This window comes from Protomyctophum bolini (assembly GCF_963924005.1).
Source record: "Protomyctophum bolini genome assembly, chromosome: 3".
Taxonomy (NCBI): domain Eukaryota; kingdom Metazoa; phylum Chordata; class Actinopteri; order Myctophiformes; family Myctophidae; genus Protomyctophum; species Protomyctophum bolini.
In genome coordinates, this window is record NC_137864.1 from 39,952,597 (window position 1) to 39,969,276 (window position 16,680).

The 16,680-nt window shown below is 44.8% G+C and overlaps 2 protein-coding genes across 5 annotated transcripts in view; one reads left to right on the forward strand and one right to left on the reverse strand.

Moving 5' to 3' along the window:
- Positions 1-5,046, reverse strand: part of eif4a3 (eukaryotic translation initiation factor 4A3) — a 9,345-nt gene extending 4,299 nt beyond the window's left edge. Inside the window, 6 exon segments of the mRNA XM_080759258.1 lie at positions 565-645; positions 1,190-1,322; positions 1,904-1,966; positions 2,530-2,596; positions 2,804-2,876; positions 4,766-5,046. Of these exon segments, the coding sequence (XP_080615384.1) occupies positions 565-645; positions 1,190-1,322; positions 1,904-1,966; positions 2,530-2,596; positions 2,804-2,876; positions 4,766-4,913 (565 nt within the window). The 5' untranslated portion in view covers positions 4,914-5,046.
- Positions 5,047-6,367: 1,321 nt separating this feature from the next.
- LOC308312525 (BTB/POZ domain-containing protein 3-like) lies at positions 6,368-15,219 on the forward strand. Of its 4 annotated transcripts, none has more exons than XM_080759135.1 (10): positions 6,368-6,520; positions 7,705-7,929; positions 8,510-8,645; positions 9,719-9,812; positions 9,933-10,051; positions 10,582-10,798; positions 11,514-11,700; positions 12,549-12,802; positions 12,968-13,240; positions 14,103-15,219. In XM_080759135.1, the coding sequence occupies exons 2-10, from the start codon at positions 7,863-7,865 to the stop codon at positions 14,205-14,207; spliced, it is 1,452 nt and encodes a 483-aa protein (XP_080615261.1). In that variant the 5' UTR covers positions 6,368-6,520; positions 7,705-7,862; the 3' UTR covers positions 14,208-15,219. The 4 variants fall into 4 exon arrangements, with proteins under 4 accessions (XP_080615261.1, XP_080615260.1, XP_080615263.1 ...); XM_080759134.1 differs by having other exon boundaries at positions 7,708-7,929; XM_080759137.1 differs by lacking the exon at positions 6,368-6,520 and having other exon boundaries at positions 7,922-7,929; positions 8,510-8,697.
- Positions 15,220-16,680: the final 1,461 nt, after the last annotated feature.

Sequence of the window (16,680 nt, forward strand, 5' to 3'; positions counted from 1 at the left end):
TTACCCCTGTGTGGGATCACTGGTTAGACTGGCATAGTGTCAACCCCTTACCCCTGTGTCTGATCACTGGTTAGACTGGCATAGTGTCGACCCCTTAGCCCTGTGTGGGATCACTGGTTAGACTGGCATAGTAACCCCTTACCCCTGTGTGGGATCACTGGTTAGACTGGCATAGTGTCGACCCCTTACCCCTGTGTGTGATCACTGGTTAGACTGGCATAGTGTCGACCCCTTACCCCTGTGTGGGATCACTGGTTAGACTGGCATAGTGTCGACCCCTTACCCCTGTGTGGGATCGCTGGTTAGACTGGCATAGTGTCGACCCCTTACCCCTGTGTGGGATCACTGGTTAGACTGGCATAGTGTCGACCCCTTACCCCTGTGTGGGATCTGGTTAGACTGGCATAGTGTCGACCCCTTACCCCTGTGTGGGATCGCTGGTTAGACTGGCATAGTGTCGACCCCTTACCCCTGTGTGGGATCACTGGTTAGACTGGCATAGTGTCGACCCCTTTAATGACATTTCTATCCATTACTATGATGATGTAATGTTTGACCTCTGACCTTTGTTGAGCATCTCGTCAGCCTCGTCCAGAACCAGCATCTTAATGGCTCTGGTCCTTAGGCTCCGCCTCCTGATCATATCTGCACACACACACACACACACACACACACACACACACACATTTTCACTTAAAAAAAATAGCAGATCTACAAGCTCATAGCACGGCACTCAGTCTAAAACTAGACTAACACTAAAACATTCCAGGTGACTAAAACTAAATACTAAAACTATTCAAGGCACTAATGACTAAAAAATGACTGCTGCCAAAAACAACACTGGTAACCAATCGAAATTTAGAAAATATCTTCTAAATCCTGACAGTTGTCAGTGGTGCTCAATATTTCATGTCAAGGACCCCCAAAAAAAATATATGTAATATGCCGCCGACCCCCCCCATCTGAAAACATGTTCCAGGGACCTCCCTCCAGAAGCAAAGATTTGAGTTAAAAACGTTCGCTCTGAAACAATATATATTCAAAGATTTGCTCCACATTTTCACAATTTTTCAAAAATAGCAGACCTACAAGCTTGTAGATCTGCTATTTTTCAATAGCTAAATTATAACATAACACCAAAAGGGGTTCCCGCCCAAAATGGGTTAAAAGGTTAAAAGGTGGTACTAACCAAACACTCTCCCGGGCGTTCCTGACACCACATGCTGGCCGTAGTCCAGCTTCCTGATGTCCTCGCCCACGTTGGTGCCGCCGATGCAGGCGTGGCATTGGACGTTCATGTAGTCCCCGAGAGCCAATAGGACCTGGAGGAGGAACGAGAACACATGACGGACGGGCCCGCTCGACCAATCAAACACCACGTGCAAACGTACGACGCGATCGGCTGTTTTCAGCAAGAGTAAAATGTACTGGATCTCTTCTCCACTAGTCCCTCCCTGACATTTAGTTCTACTGGATCTCTTCTCCACTAGTCCCTCCCTGACATTTAGTTCTACTGGATCTCTTCTCCACTAGTCCCTCCCTGACATTTAGTTCTACTGGATCTCTTCTCCACTAGTCCCTCCCTGACATTTAGTTCTACTGGATCTCTTCTCCACTAGTCCCTCCCTGACATTTAGTTCTACTGGATCTCTTCTCCACTAGTCCCTGCCTGACATTTAGTTCTATTGGATCTCTTCTCCACTAGTCCACGTCAGCGAGCTAATGGATGTACAGGTTTTGTCTTACAACATTCATGGCAAACGATCAAATGTTTTCCAAATGGTGTAGATGGAACTGCATGTGTGTGTGTGTGTGTGTGTGTGTTCGTGCAGGGTTGTGTGCGTGTGTGCGGGGTTGCGTGTGTGCGGGGTTGCGTGCGTGTGTGTGTGTGCGTGCGTCTAACCTTTTGGATCTGTCCGGCCAGCTCTCTGGTTGGAGCGAGGATGAGAGCCTGAGTCTCTCTGACCTGAAAAACATTTATATTATTATTATTGGAGTAACATTAAAAACATTCATATTATTATTATTGGAGTAACATTAAAAACATTTATATTATTATTATTGGAGTAACATTAAAAACATTTATATTATTATTATCCATGGATGAGGCCAACCCAAAAGAAAAGAAGAAAATCTGAATCTGTATTTTTTTGTTTGACATCGATGAAAAGGAGCTACGACGTGTGTCCACGTCCATCGGTTAGATACGGTCTGAATGTGTTAACCCATTCAGGACGGGAACCCCTTTTGGTGTTTTAAAGCATTATGTTATACTTATAGCTGTTGGAAAAATAGCAGATCTACAAGATCATAGCGCGGCACCAAGTGGCGCGCGCTATGACCTTTTAGATCTGCTATTTTTTTCAAATCGTTCAATCGTCAAATCTTTGCTTCTGGGGGCCAATTACAGATAATGTTTGGGGCTCCTTGACCACTGATATAGAAACAGGAGGTTTTCAGGAAACAGGATTTAGAAGACATTTGTAGAATCGTTCAGGTCTAAATGTGTTAAAGGTCAAAGGTTGTTACCTGGATGTCCAGACACTGCAGAACAGACACGCAGAATGTGGCCGTCTTTCCTGTTCCTGACTGAGACCTGTGGACAGTGACATCATCATTACATCATCAGAGGAGAGGAGAGGAGAGGAGAGGAGAGGAGAGGAGAGGAGAGGAGAGGAGAGGAGAGGAGAGGAGAGGAGAGGAGAGGAGATGAGATGAGATGAGATGAGATGAGATGAGATGAGAGGAGAGGAGAGGAGAGGAGAGGAGAGGAGAGGAGAGGAGAGGAGAGGAGAGGACTTACTGTGCAATGACGTCTCTTCCTTTAATGATCTGTTTGATGGCTCTTTGCTGGATGGCTGAAGGTTTCTCAAAGCCTGGAGACACACACACACACACACACACACACACACACACACACACACACACACACACACACACACACACACACACACAGTTTAGTTACAGTTACAGCGGGGGAGAAAAAGGGGGGGGGGGGGGGGGGGGGGGCGAGCAGCTCGCAATGCATTTTCAATGGGAGGCTCAGAGGTCCATCCTGGGCCGTGGCTCAGAGGTCCATCCTGGACAGTGGCTCAGCGGTCCAGGCACCTTGGCTGGTAATCCAATCTGGCAGTGTGCCGCGGGTTCGACTCCCGATCCCGACGGCCTTTACTGCATGTCACTGCATGCATTTCCTGTCAGCCTACTGTCTGTCCCTCCATAACATATACAGTATATATATACACAATAAAGGCGAAAGCCACATGAAAAATATAATAATTGCGAGCTGCTCTCATCCACACATTACGGCCAATCAGAATGTGCGTCCTCAACGGCCAATCAGAATGTGCGTCCTCAACCTTCGCCTACCATGTTTGTGTTTACACAAACGCTCAAAACTGTTAACCCATTCAGGACGGCCCCTCAAAATACATCTAGGGTTAACCCATTCATGCTTGTATTTGACCAAATAAACAACTACACTTTAGAAACAAGACCAAATAAACAACTACACTTTAGAAACAAGACCAAATAAACAACTACACTTTAGAAGCAAGACCCAATAAACAACTACACTTTAGAAACAAGACCAAATAAACAACTACACTTTAGAAACAAGACCAAATAAACAACTACACTTTAGAAACAAGACCAAATAAGAAAATAACTACACTTTAGAGACAAATCTAAAATCAGAGCTTATCATTCAGTCATTCGTTTATGTAGAGAAAACAATGCAGGTTAAGCTTTATACCTAGCATCACAAGCTGCTCCAAAACAAGCCATCATCATCTACATTCACACCGTGTTGAAACTATACGACATAAACACTGTCATTATTATTATTATGAATGTTAAAAGTACATCTCCGGCTAGCTGCTATATCAACACCAACAGGACACACAGTTCGACGGGTCACCAGTGTCGGTGAAACACGCCGCCTCCGGAGCCGCGGCTCCTCGCTGCAGCGCGGACATTGGTGACCTATCGAAATGTTACGATCATGTTACATTATATTATTATTCCTCCTGTTTGTTGTACTAATAGTCATTATTGATTCACGTTAAATTCTGACACCAAGAGCTAAAAACCACAAGAGAACAACAACAACAACACACTTCTACATGGGTCACCAATGTCGGCGCAACACAAACTACGATTAAAATAGGCATCCAAGTTCCAACGTTGAAAATCCCAGAAAGGAGAGATGCAGAACGGAACCAAATGGACCCGTACCGCCGTACGGGTCCGTTCTGTACCTCTCTCTCCATATGATGTAAATATATAGTTTCAACACTAATTTCTACACTGTTATTCTAAGAGTTGAGTTCCAGTTCCACAGCCCTAATGTAGCTCTGGTCCATGCTAGCTAACGCATTAGATCTATGGATTAGAGCTAGCCCTAATGCTCATCCCCGGCCTCACCGTAAGCATATATCCCGCCAAGGAAGTCCTCTCTCCGGCATGGAGCCCTAGCTCTACCAGCTACCCCTCCAGAAGGCCTCGGCCTGATCCCCGGCCTCACCGTAGGCATAGATCCCGCCCAGGACGTCCTCTCTCCGGCATAGAGCACTAAACCTTCCAGAAGGCCCCGGCTCATCCCCGGCCTCACCGTAGGCATAGATCACCCGTACTACGGGGAATCAATGCCTACGGGGGTCTCCTACGGGGCCCGTAGGAGGTCCTCTGTCCGGCATAGCGCCCTATCCCTACCCCGCTACCCCTCCAGGAGACCCAGAGGGCCCCGGCTCATCCCCGGCCTCACCGTAGGCATAGATCCCCCGCAGGAGGTCCTCTCTCAGGCCCATGGTGTCGAAGGTCGGCGTGACGTCCACCTCCTCGGAGGTCTCGAACTCCACCTTGGTCATGTCTTCCTCCTTCAGCAGCCTCTTCCTGACGGGGACTCCCTCCATCTTTAACTAAACTCCTGGTTATTTAGTAATGTTATTATTTACTATTAGCGACGAAAGCAAAGCAGCGGAGACGAAAACAAACACGACGGATATTATCCTGGAGAAAGGAAGGAAGAAAGCGCCGGGGCCGCGTGTGTCGCGTTGCTATGACGTTATCGTCGGTGTTGCCAGGTTTTGCGAGAGAAAAGGCAGCCCAGACTGTAATAATAAATATTAATACAACGTTTTATGAAACTTTAATATGAAATTGATTTTAATTGTGTTTTTTTTTCATGATTTACGTTACAGTCAGTTAATCACTGGTTTAAACAACAATAAGCAAACAACTACACTTTATAAACAAGACCAAATAAACAACTACAATTTATAAACAAGACCAAATAAACAATACACTTTAGAAACAAGACCAAATAAACAACTACACTTTAAAAACAAGACCAAATAAACAGTTACACTTTAGAAACAAGACCAAATAAACAACTACACTTTAGAAACAAGCCCAAATAAGCAAATAACTACACTTTAGAGACAAGCAAAACAAATATGTCCAAAGTTGCTTATAATAAGCGGACTTGGCAACACTGGACATCGTCGTCGTATTGTCGTCATCATTGTCGTCATCACCAGACGTTGTGTATTTATTTTTTTGGTGGCGCAATGCTGCCACCTGCTGTCGCGGAGGATGCGCTTGAACAGTCTTTTTTGATTGATTGATTGAAATTATGTATTAACAATTTGCAGAATTACAGTACATTTCAAGCACAAACTCAATACAAAGACTGTTAAGTGTTAACGAGTCAGGACGACCCAATTAAGCATTACACTTGTTTACCATGTTCAATTCATCAAAACATTTAGAGACGTACAAATAGACAATTCTATATAGTTAAAAAACAGAACAGGAATTCATCATAAAGGAAGCAAAAAGGGAAAAGAAACATATACAGTGAGGGGAAAAGGGGGGGGGGGGGGGGGGAAGCGGTGGGACGCGGTGTGAGCTTGTAGATCGGCTATTTTGTAGAAAGTGTAAATTCAGTCATTACGATGGCATCAAGGCCCGCCTAAACACATTTTGGTCGACAGATCATTGGTCGACTAAAATCTCATGAATCTCATTTAGTCTACTAACTAAACTAACACTAACACATTCCAGCCAGGTGACTAAAATGTGACTAAAACTAAGTGAAAACTATTCAACAGACTATGACAAAAACCAAAATGTGACTCAGCCTTTAAACTGTATTAAAATAATGGGGAAAGTATTGTTTTAATACACTTTAAAGGCTACAGCTATTTCCATCTGTTTCATTAAATAATGTTGACACTGTTGCTTTGGCAACAATGTCAATGTTTTCTTCTGCCAATAAAGCTCATTTGAATTGAATATGTTGAATGGTGTCACCGCTTGTTTCTGCCGCACTGGCAGAACCTGGCAACCCAGTGTTAGTGTGTAAACAGCAGAGGGTAGCAGCTAGCCTAGCCTAGCATAGCCTAGCATAGCATCCAGCTGCTGTTAATTGCTGTTCACTACAACTAATTAACACCCAATGGACGCTCACCGCTCCGTCCTATCAACGTGCTGTTGCCGCATCACGTGACTTCAAAAGGTTTGTGTTTTTTAATAAATAAACAGTGACTAGTTTAATTAGCTCAGTTAGCCGCTAACGGAAGATGCTAGCGTATCTGATTGGTGCTGCCGAAAAGCACTGATTTACAAGTGATTTTTTTCTGCTCCCACAGCTTGTAGATCAGTTGCTTTCTTGCTACTCGCGGCACGGCTTGTAGATCAGCGCGTCCGTTGATGCTCCAGACAGTTTGTAGATCAGTTGTTGTTCTGCTCAGCTTCAAGTGTTTGTTTGTTTGTTTTTCTTTCTGGTAGGGCTTGTAGATCCGTTCTGCGATGCTTTACAGCTTGTAGATCAGTTATTGACCTGCTTACACAGGAAGGCCCCATAAAGCTTGTAGATCAGTTATTATTTTCTACTTCTACAACTTCTAGACCAATAAGTTCATGCTTTCAATAGCTTGTAGATCAGTTACTTTGCTTCTATAGCTTGTAGATCAGTTATTTCCCCCCTAGTGTATCTCATAGATCAGCCATATCGCTTGTAGATCAGTTATTTTGCTTCTATAGCTTGTAGATCAGTTATTTTTGCCTTACAATCAGGCTAGCTTCAAGTATGTTTGTTTGTGCTTTTCTTCTTCTTTGAGGGCTTGTAGATCAGTTGTTCCCCCTAGTGTATCACATAGATCAGGCATACAGCTTATAGATCAGTTATGTTTTTTCGTCTACAACTTGTACACACGTCAGCTGCCTGCGGTCTCCCCTTTTATAGGAGTGAGACATACCAAACCACATCACCTTTTATAGGAGTGAGACATACCAAACCACATCACAGCAAATTGGCAATTCAATTAACTCACTATAAGCATACAAAGGCCAATGAATAACACACCATTACTGAAGGTTTTAACATTAACTTAAACATGAAATCCCGGACGTCCATTCATAAACAAACTATAGTTTTGTTTTAAATAAGATTGCTCTCGAATAAAACACCCCTCCTCCTCTGCAGCACTTGGCACCTTCCCAGTCAACAGGAATGCCACTGCAGAGGGAGAGGTGACACCATCAAATTCCACTTCAAATCAATAAATACATTTTAAAACAATTAGTAGTTTACTTCAGCAATGCATTTCAGTTACAGTATCAATAAATAGAACACACACTTTACAACTTGACCCGCCACTTCCAAGCCGGCTAATTGATTGTGTGTTTAAATGCTTGCAGCAGCAGACGGACGTTGTGCATCTTTAAAGCCACCGTCCGAAGGTTCCTAGAAGCCAGGACCTGGCAGGACCTTCCGGGACCTTTGGGAGCCTCTGAGGAGCTTCCAGGACCTGCCATGCCCCGAGCCGCGGTCTCCTCATAGAGGGTTGTGGGTCGCCATGGCAGCCGAGCTGGTCCCCACTAAGAAGACGCTTCCTTCCTCGTCCTCTTCCTCGTCCTCTGAAGGTAGGAGTGCCCTCGACACGAGATCTCAGCCCCCCTGCCTCTGCACACACGCACGCACGCACACACACACACACACACACACACACACACACACACACACACACACAGCACGAGCACAGACATATACGTTTTAAATCGACTAACTGTAAGTTGTTTTTGGTGAATACATGTTTGAATATTAACATTATTGAATATTATTAACATTATTGAATATTAACACCCTGGAATGTCTGTGGTGTAACATACATTAATAGGGTACTACCGGGTAGTGATAGGGTAATACCGCAGCCATAGATCGCTCCTGTCTGCTCGCATTCAGCATTTCAAGTTCTATAGTTTTTAGAATAGTCTTACCAGATGACTAAAACACCAGACTAATACTAAGACTAAATTAACTCTTGTGTTTTCAAGTTGACTAAAAACACTGACCACACTAAAACTAAGACTAAATTAAGTCTTGTGTTTCCAAGAGGACTAAAAACACCACACTAAAACTAAGACTAAATTAACTCTTGTGTTTCCAAGATGACTAAAAACACCAGACTAAAACTAAGACTAAAATTAAGTCTCGTGTTTTCAGGCACCAGTCTTTCCGGCTCCGCCCTCCAGCAGAACCCCGCCCACAGAGACCTGTCAATCAACAACAACAACAACCACGCCCCCGGACACCAGCACAGCAGCACCTGGCAGGCGGTGTACCCCACCATCCGAGAGAGGTACCCTGATTATACCCACCTGGCAGGCGGTGTACCCCACCATCCGAGAGAGGTACCCTGATTATACCCCGATTATACCCACCGGGCAGGTTGGTGTACCCCACCATCCGAGAGAGGTACCCTGATTATACCCTGATTATACCCACCTGGCAGGGGGTGTACCCCACCATCCCACACACCCCACAACTTCCGCCGCTCGCATGAATGCAGACCAGCCTCTACTCTTTGGCGTAAATAAAAATAACGTTTTTGCTACTCACCAAAACAAAGGCGAGTTGTGTCATTAGAAAGCCTACTTTCCTTAGTGGACGCACTCTGAGCCCCCCACCACACGTATAAACTATACTTTTTGGCCAAAAGGGGATTTTGTTTCCACCGGGAAAAAATATTTTTAGTTACTCCGCTGCGCCCTCTACTGATATTGCCCAGAGAACTGCCTCATAGAGAATATTTTTCCTCCGGTGAAAACAAATCCCTTTCTGGCCAAAAAGTACAGTTTATACGTGTGGTGGGGGGGCTCAGAGTGCGTCCACTAAGGAAAGTAGGCTTTCTAATGACACAACCCGCCTTTGTTTTGGTGAGTAGCAAAAACCTTCTTTTTATTTTCGCCAAAGAGGAGAGGCTGGTCTGATTTGAGATGCGCAGGGCAGAATCGTAGAAGCAGTAGATGGCTATGGATCAGAGCTAGGTGTACCCCACCATCCGAGGGAGGTACCCTGATTATAACCCGATTATACCCTCTCACAACCTGATCTACATCGACGTGAAATGTCGATGTCGACGGGCCCTACCAGGGCCCAGACTAGCAGATCTACAAGCTCGAGTGCCGCGCTACGAGCTTGTAGATCTGCTATTTTTTCAACAGCTAAAGCATAACATAATGCTTTAAAACACCAAAAGGGATTCCGGTCCCGAATGGGTTAATGTTTGTGTTGGACATTTTGTGAGGACCAACAGCTGTACATAGGGGGGCGCTAGCACGCCCCTCACAGACAGAATGTAACAGGAAGTTATGTCATAATGTGTGTGTGTGTGTGTGATGTAACAGGAAGTGATGTCATTGTGTGTAACAGGAACTCAGTCATGTTCAACAACGAGGTGATGGCGGACGTGCACTTCGTGGTCGGACCTCCAGGGGGCGCCACTCAGCGAATCCCAGGTCACAAGGTAAAAAAACCCCAACAAACAAACAAAAAAACAAACAAGAGTAGAACCATGTCGCCATCTTGTTCTTGCGATGGGCAGCTCTGTGTATTCCATGCCATGTTTTATGTGTGTCCTGTGTAGTATGTCCTTGCGGTGGGCAGCTCCGTATTCCATGCCATGTTTTACGGAGAGCTGGCTGAAGATCAGGAAGAGATCCCCATCCCCGACGTGGAACCAACGTCCTTCCTGAACATGCTCAAGTATATACAAATACACCTTAAATACACCTTAAATACACCACAAATACACCTTAAATACACCTAAATACACCACAAATACACCTTAAATACACCTAAATACACCACAAATACACCTTAAATACACCACAAATACACCCCTCTTATGGCTGCCCTTAATAACATCTTATTGTGCATTGGGCCAGCTTTGGCGACTTTTTGAAGGACAATAGAAAAATGTGCGATATGACCACAATGTCACGAAATTCAGTACAGCATTTTAGTACACCTTGGTTTCAGTTTTCACTGAAACCAAGGTGTACTAAAATGCTTATAAGTAAACGATGGAACATGCTAGACACATCATTATTCTTTCGGTGTAAAGTAGAGACTTGCAGCTTTAAAATGAGACATTTCCTGACATTGTGGTCATATCGCACATCTTTCTATTGCCATTCAAAAAGTCGCCAAAGCTGGCCAAAGCTGTCCAAAGGCCCAAGTACATACATAAGTATCATTAATATCATTATGATTATCATTATTATCATCCTCAGGTACATCTACTGCGACGAGATCGAGCTGTGTGCCGACACCGTCCTGGCCACGCTGTACGCCGCTAAGAAGTACATGGTCCCCCACCTGGCCCGAGCCTGCGTGGCCTTCCTGGAGACCAGCCTGAGCGCCAAGAACGCCTGCGTGCTGCTGTCCCAGAGCTGCCTGTTCGAGGAGCCCGACCTGACGCAGCGCTGCTGGGACGTCATCGATGCCCAGGTAGGTGTTTTACTGAGGAGCCCGACCTCACGCCGGGCTGCTGGTAGGTAGGTGTACTACTCTCTGACGCAGCGCTGTTGGGACGTCATCGATGCCCAGGTAGGTGTTTTACTGTCTCTGACGCAGCGCTGCTGCTGGGACGTCATCGATGCCCAGGTAGGTGTTTTACTGACCTGTAATAGAGAACTAGCCAGCACTCTGAAGTCCTTCCGGTAAATGTATTTCACTGTGCAGCACGCACAGACAGACAGACAGACAGATGTTACCGTGGTGGGTTTTCAGAGGTAGGGCTGCGCTCTGATAGGTTTATTATTTATCGTATCGTTGTTCCCACTAGGGGGGGGTTAGTGCTGCGCTCTGATAGGTTTATTAAATGTATCATTACCAGGCAGAGTTAGCGCTACGCTCCTATAGGTTTATTCAATTAAATGTCGTATCGTTGTTGCCACTAGGGAGAGCTAGCGATACGCTCCTATTGGTTTATTAACCTATTAAGGCCTGAAATTTAAAAAATGTCTTCTAAATCATGACAGTTTTCCTGAAATACCTATGTTTCTATATCAGTGGTGACAAAGGAAATAGAGCATGCACCTCCACTCTAGCCCAGGTGCTAGACAAAAAGGCAGTACAAGATGAAAAATAGAGTCTGCAACACTGGTATGAATATGAATATGAATGAAATTTATTAAATTAAATGTGTCGTTGTCTCCACTAGGCGGAGCTAGCGCTGCGCTCCGAGGGTTTCTGCGACATCGACGGCGAGACACTGGAGAGCATCCTGCGGCGAGAGACGCTCAACACCAAGGAGATGGTGGTGTTCGACGCCGCCCTCTGCTGGGCGGAGGCAGAATGCCAACGCAGAGACCTGGAGCCCAGCGTGGAGAACAAACGCCTGGTGCTAGGTGAGTTAACACCTGAATGGCCCGGGGTTATTTAATCCATTAAATCAGAGGTTATTTAATTCTCTCCTGTTACAGTGTACTATAAATGGTTTCTCTCCTGTTAGACAGTGTACTCTAAATGTTTCTTCTCTCCTGTTAGACTGTGTACTCTACATAGTTTTTCTCTCCTGTTAGACAGTGTACTCTACATGGTTTCTCTCCTGTTAGATAGTGTACTATAAATGGTTTATCTCCTGTTAGACAGTGTACTCTAAATGGTTTTTCTCTCCTGTTAGACAGTGTACTCTACATAGTTTTTCTCTCCTGTTAGACAGTGTACTCTACATGGTTTCTCTCCTGTTAGATAGTGTACTCTAAATGGTTTCTCTCCTGTTAGACAGTGTACTCTAAATGGTTTCTCTCCTGTTAGACAGTGTACTCTAAATGTTTTTTCTCTCCTGTTAGACAGTGTACTCTAAATGGTTTCTCTCCTGTTAGACAGTGTACTCTAAATGGTTTCTCTCTCCTGTTAGACAGTGTACTCTAAATGGTTTGTCTCCTGTTAGACAGTGTACTCTACATGGTTTATCTCCTGTTAGACAGTGTACTCTAAATGGTTTCTCTCCTGTTAGACAGTGTACTCTAAATGGTTTCTCTCCTGTTAGACAGTGTACTCTAAATGGTTTCTCTCCTGTTAGACAGTGTACTCTAAATGGTTTTTCTCTCCTGTTAGACAGTGTACTCTAAATGGTTTGTCTCCTGTTAGACAGTGTACTCTAAATGGTTTCTCTCCTGTTAAGACAGTGTACTCTAAATGGTTTTTCTCTCCTGTTAGACAGTGCACTCTACATGGTTTTTCTCTCCTCCAGGTAAATCCATCTACCTGATCCGCGTCCCCTCCATGGGTCTGGAGGAGTTTGCCAACGGCGCGGCCCAGTCGGGCGTCCTGACGCTCAACGAGACCAACGACCTCTTCCTGTGGTTCACGGCGGCCAACAAGCCCCGCCTCCTGTTCCACGTGGCGCCCCGCCAGGGTCTCGCCCCGCAGCGATGTCATCGCTTCCAGTCCTGCGCCTACCGCTCCAACCAGTGGAGATACAGGGGGCGCTGTGACAGCATACAGGTGGGAGGAATAATAAACTTTATCCCACAGTTTTCTGAAAAAAACCCTCATTATATAGATATAATAGATAGTGTCTCATCATAGATATAGATATAATAGTGTCTCATAGATATAGATATAACAGATGCAGTGTCTCATAGATATAACCGATATGTCTTCCTCCAGTTTGCGGTGGACAAGCGGGTGTTCATGGCCGGCTTCGGCCTCTACGGCTCCTCCTGTGGCTCGGCGGAGTACTGCGCCCGCATGGAGCTGAAGAGGCAGGGCGTGGGGGTCATAGGTCACCGCCAGGTGAAGTTCTTCTCGGACGGGTCGAGCAGCACCCTGGCCGTGTGGTTCGAACACCCGGTCCAGATCGAGGCCGACACCTTCTACACCGCCAGCGTCGTGCTGGACGGGAACGAGCTCAGCTACTTCGGACAGGAGGGCATGACGGAGGTGAGACAGGTGGAGGAGGGGGGTGAGACAGGAGGGGTGAGACAGGAGGGGTGAGACAGGAGGGGGTGTATTGTATTTGTTTGTATAGAGCACCGAAGTCCTGACGTAACTCGCTCATCCCTTCGATTCCCCTGGTTCGCGGAAGTAATTTCTCTATGGAGAATAACATGGGGTGATCTTAATATCGTCTACTATAAGCATTGTGGTCCAAAAATAAACAAGCTGTCTCTGCGTTATTGTCAGGGAGGTGTCTCTGTATCGTTTGCAACAGTCAGTCACTCATATATGATACAGTATGCTTCTAGCGAAAATCTAACTAATTCAGCAGCAGTAACATTAGCGTTTTCATATCCATATGAGTGAAGCGGCCGGGATGACATATATTTTTCAAACACAGTTCTTATATGAGGCGATCTAAAATCGCCTCAATGGGGATTTTAATGCAACTAAACAAATACATGAACATGGGGACTGACGCCCTCTACTGAAAGTGACGTCAGACTTCGGTGCTCTAGTCTATTGTATATGTATTTTACCAATGACTGTTTTTACACTTGCTGAAAATACCGTCGCAGAGCTTGTAGATCGGCTATTTTCAACACGCAACCAAGTGTAAAATGACTTATAGTGGATCTCTTGTCCACTATAGTCCCTTCCTAGCATTTTAGTCTAGTTTTTATTTGTTGACAAAATTGTCAGTATATTCAGTCTTAGTTTTAGTCACCGTAGCTTAGTTTTCATTTAGTTTTCATTTAGTTTCCGTCAGTGGAAAAAAGGTAGTCGACGAGCATTTTTAGTCTTAGTTTTAGTCGAGGAAAACCACACTGCTAGACCGTCCACTAACCAGCGCTGCCCCCTACAGGTGCAGTGCGGTAAGGTCACCTTCCAGTTCCAGTGCTCGTCAGACAGTACTAATGGGACCGGAGTTCAGGGAGGACAGATCCCCGAGCTCATCTTCTACTCCTAGACAGAACTAATGGATGACAGAGCTCATCTTCTACTCCTAGACAGAACTAATGGATCACAGAGCTCATCTTCTACTCCTAGACAGAACTAATGGATCACAGATCCCCGAGCTCATCTTCCAGGGGGTGTGTCCACACAGCCAGGGGGCGTGTCCACACAGAAAGCAGCACCTGGGGGGGGGGGGGGGATTTGTAACTTTTGATATTTCTGATATGAATGTTTTTGACGGTATTGTACATGAAATACACTGCATGAGAACTGAACAATACAGCAATATTACATAATGAATGATGATGACATTAATATCTATATCTCATATCGTTGATGTCTGGAGGAAACCTCCTAACTCCATTTTTGTAATATATATAAATCAGTGCTATTGAACACCCTTTGCATCTGTAGTGTTGTTTCAACAAATATTGAACCAATGGAAAGTAGTAAAATAAATGATTTGGACAAAACCTCTTAACTCCATTGGACCCTCAAACTGTCTGATAAAGCAGCTAACTCCACCACCTCTCCCCCTCTCAAACTGTCTGCTATAATGCAGCTAACTCCACCACCTCTCAAACTGTCTGCTATAAAGCAGCTAACTCCACCACCTCCCCCTCTCAAACTGTCTGCTAAAGCAGCTAACTCCACCACCTCTCCCCCTATCCAACTGTCTGCTAAAGCAGCTAACTCCACCACCTCTCTCCCTCTCAAACTGCCTGCTATAAATCAGCTAACTCCACCACCTCTCAAACTGTCTGCTATAAAGCAGCTAACTCCACCACCTCTCAAACTGTCTGCTATAAAGCAGCTAACTCCACCACCTCTCCCCCTCTCTCCTATAAAGCAGCTAACTCCACCACCTCTCAAACTGTTTGCTAAAACAGCTAACTGGAAACTGAACATTTTGGAGTTAGGTGGTTTCCTAAAGCGAAAGCAGAGATATGATGTGATCGTTGCTGTCTTGAGGTTTTGGATTTTCTTTTCTTTTAATAAATCAGTTCTATTGATCACCCTTTAAACGTCTGTGTGTGGGTCTATAAATCAGTTCTATTGATCACCCTTTAAACGTCTGTGTGTGGGTCTATAAATCAGTTCTATTGATCACCCTTTAAACGTCTGTCTGTGTGGGTCTATAAATCAGTTCTATTGATCACCCTTTAAACGGCTGTGTGTGGGTCTATAAATCAGTTCTATTGATCACCCTTTAAACGTCTGTCTGTGTGGGTCTATAAATCAGTTCTATTGATCACCCTTTAAACGTCTGTCTGTGTGGGTCTATAAATCAGTGCTATTGATCACCCTTTAAACGTATGTCTGTGTGGGTCTATAAATCAGTTCTATTGATCACCCTTTAAACGTCTGTCTGTGTGGGTCTATAAATCAGTGCTATTGATCACCCTTTAAACGTCTGTCTGTGTGGGTCTATAAATCAGTTCTATTGATCACCCTTTAAACGGCTGTGTGTGGGTCTATAAATCAGTTCTATTGATCACCCTTTAAACGTCTGTCTGTGTGGGTCTATAAATCAGCGCTATTGATCACCCTTTAAACGTCTGTCTGTGTGGGTCTATAAATCAGTGCTATTGATCACCCTTTAAACGGCTGTGTGTGGGTCTATAAATCAGTTCTATTGATCACCCTTTAAACGGCTGTGTGTGGGTCTATAAATCAGTTCTATTGATCACCCTTTAAACGTCTGTCTGTGTGGGTCTATAAATCAGTTCTATTGATCACCCTTTAAACGTCTGTCTGTGTGGGTCTATAAATCAGTTCTATTGAACACCCTTTAAACGTCTGTGTGTGGGTCTATAAATCAGTTCTATTGAACACCCTTTAAACATCTGTGTGTGGGTCTATAAATCAGTGCTATAGAGCAGGGGTTCGGGGCCAAATAACGAGACACGGCCAAAGCATTTCTGGGGGTCCCCGGCCATAGAGCGTCCTCACACCAGTGTTGATAAGAACGAATGACTAAAACCTTTTTCATAGAGAGAGAGAGACGGAGAAAGATAATGGAATGGAAGCACCTTAAAGGGCAAGACCACTTTTTAGGTTTAGGTTGTGTAGTTACCTTGCCATGATGTAACTCCAAATGTGGACAAGAAATTAAAAAAACAATTGCTCCAGTGATTTAGAAATTGATCATTCTGGTGGGTGCCTGCCATGCAATGGCAGAAACACAGGTTGAAATCCGCAACACATACTTAATCATAATAATAATATTTCGGAGCAAACACTTTGACCTCTATGGCCGGCCGCACGGTTTACCAAAGCCCCACAATATATACATCAAAATGTGCGGCTCGGCCGGGAATGGTGTGCTTGTCTTTCCGATTCGCGTTACCGTGCCGACGTAATTCACAATAAACAACGCGAAAAATGCCCCCTTCAAAGTCAATGGGGTTTGCTAACTTTGGTTTGCAACATGTTACAGCCTCGCAATTTGGTCCATAGATGTAGACCACGTGACTACGAATTGA

What these genes read in the sequence shown, in the direction of transcription:
- LOC308312525 (XM_080759135.1), top strand. Translation starts at nt 7,863, where the DNA reads ATGGCAGCCGAGCTGGTCCCCACTAAGAAGACGCTTCCTTCCTCGTCC. An exon ending in CTCTTCCTCGTCCTCTGAAG is followed by an intron (nt 7,930 to 8,509) that starts GTAGGAGTGCCC and finishes TCGTGTTTTCAG; the next exon opens with GCACCAGTCTTTCCGGCTCC. An exon ending in TACCCCACCATCCGAGAGAG is followed by an intron (nt 8,646 to 9,718) that starts GTACCCTGATTA and finishes TGTGTGTAACAG; the next exon opens with GAACTCAGTCATGTTCAACA.